This window comes from Loa loa, assembly GCF_000183805.2.
Source record: "Loa loa unplaced genomic scaffold supercont3.2208, whole genome shotgun sequence".
Classification (NCBI taxonomy): Eukaryota; Metazoa; Nematoda; class Chromadorea; order Rhabditida; family Onchocercidae; genus Loa; species Loa loa.
Genome location: NW_018110387.1, coordinates 1 through 1,452, shown reverse-complemented (window position 1 = coordinate 1,452; position 1,452 = coordinate 1). Strand labels below are relative to the sequence as shown.

At 29.6% G+C, this 1,452-nt stretch overlaps 1 protein-coding gene across 1 annotated transcript; it reads right to left on the bottom strand.

The window, feature by feature from the left end:
• Positions 1-486: 486 nt before the first annotated feature.
• On the bottom strand, positions 487-1,258 carry LOAG_15578 (hypothetical protein; the record flags this gene model as incomplete). Its single annotated transcript, XM_003151068.1, has 3 exons — positions 487-645; positions 964-1,039; positions 1,137-1,258. The coding sequence occupies 3 exons, from the start codon at positions 1,256-1,258 to the stop codon at positions 487-489; spliced, it is 357 nt and encodes a 118-aa protein (XP_003151116.1).
• Positions 1,259-1,452: the final 194 nt, after the last annotated feature.

Below are 1,452 nucleotides of genomic sequence, written 5' to 3'. Positions count from 1 at the left end.
CTATATGTATATATATATATGTATATACATATATATATATATATATATATATATATATTTTTTTTTCTTTGAATACATCGAATTTTCAGGTCTCCCATTTGATTTCCAAAGAAGAAATGGTTCACCGACATTTAGAAGATGGCTCAGGATCGAGCACTACTGTGCGCTAATTGATTTTTTGTTTTGCTTTCTTATCTCTACCACCTTTTTGTCTTATACATGATTCCATATAAAGCAAAATTAAGACGATTGTAAGTAAAAAGGACAAAATTTGAGGTGTATTGTTTTATTGTTGATGAATCATCCATCGCGGTAAATTTTCCTCTTGAGTTGAAAATCGGGAAGTTGCACTTTTTTATTTCTTATAATTATTTGTAACGTACACTTCAATCAAATTATCATTATTCGGAAAAATTAGCTGGAGATTTCATCCGACAGTTTACATATCTGCGGGAACGGAACTAGAAAAAATACCTCATAAAATTGTTATAGTGAATCGTATTTTGGCATATCACGGGGTATTTCTTCAAGTGTGTTATCACGTATCACTGATCCATTTTTACAAGCAGATGGTTCTTTCCCACTCTTTGACGTACTTTTTTGAGTAAATTCCGCAATGAACGACTTCGCTAATTGCTGATTTATCTAGATAACAATTTATAAGAACTGTAATTTTCTTTTTTTCTCCCCCCCACTTCCTTCAATCTATTTTGCTATTTACGTTATGACTATGTACTTTACCAGGCATATGATCATTTTTTTTATCTTAAAATTTACCACCATCGTGATAATTATCTGCGCTCATTACGATTTGTTACAAATGTGTGATATAAAAACATATTTGATCAATTATTTGGACTAAGTGCGCAACAAGCTAGTCTTTGTGGAGTCCATTAAATTGACAAATGATAGGGCTCAGAAAACTTCCGTTTTGTGCAATAGGAAGCTATTTTTTGTCCTTACTTCGTTTTGCTTTGGATTTTTATTATCGATGAGATCCATTTTCTTAAGATTTTTATTATCGTTGAGGTCCACTTCCCTAAAATGATGTTCAGAAAAATTTAATAAAACACTGTTATATCGAAGTGTTTCATTTTCAAACAGAAAGAAAAAAAGAAATTCAAAATTAAATTTACTTGAATTTCGGTTTATCAGCATCGCATTCTTCGCTAAGCTTAGTGTTTTGCGTTCCACTAACTGCTAATTGTATGGTGGGTTTTTCATTCTTTTCTCCGTTGTTATCACGAACATCCTGCATAGATTAATTGATCTCTTTATTGTTTTATGGAATTTTATATAAGTGAATTGAAGGGAGCATTTTATTTTTTAATTAATATCCAGATTAATTGCAGGTGTCACATTAATCTTTGTTCTATTAAGATTTCGTTTATTTCTTCATAAGAATTAAATACATATATATATATATATATATATATATATATATATATATAT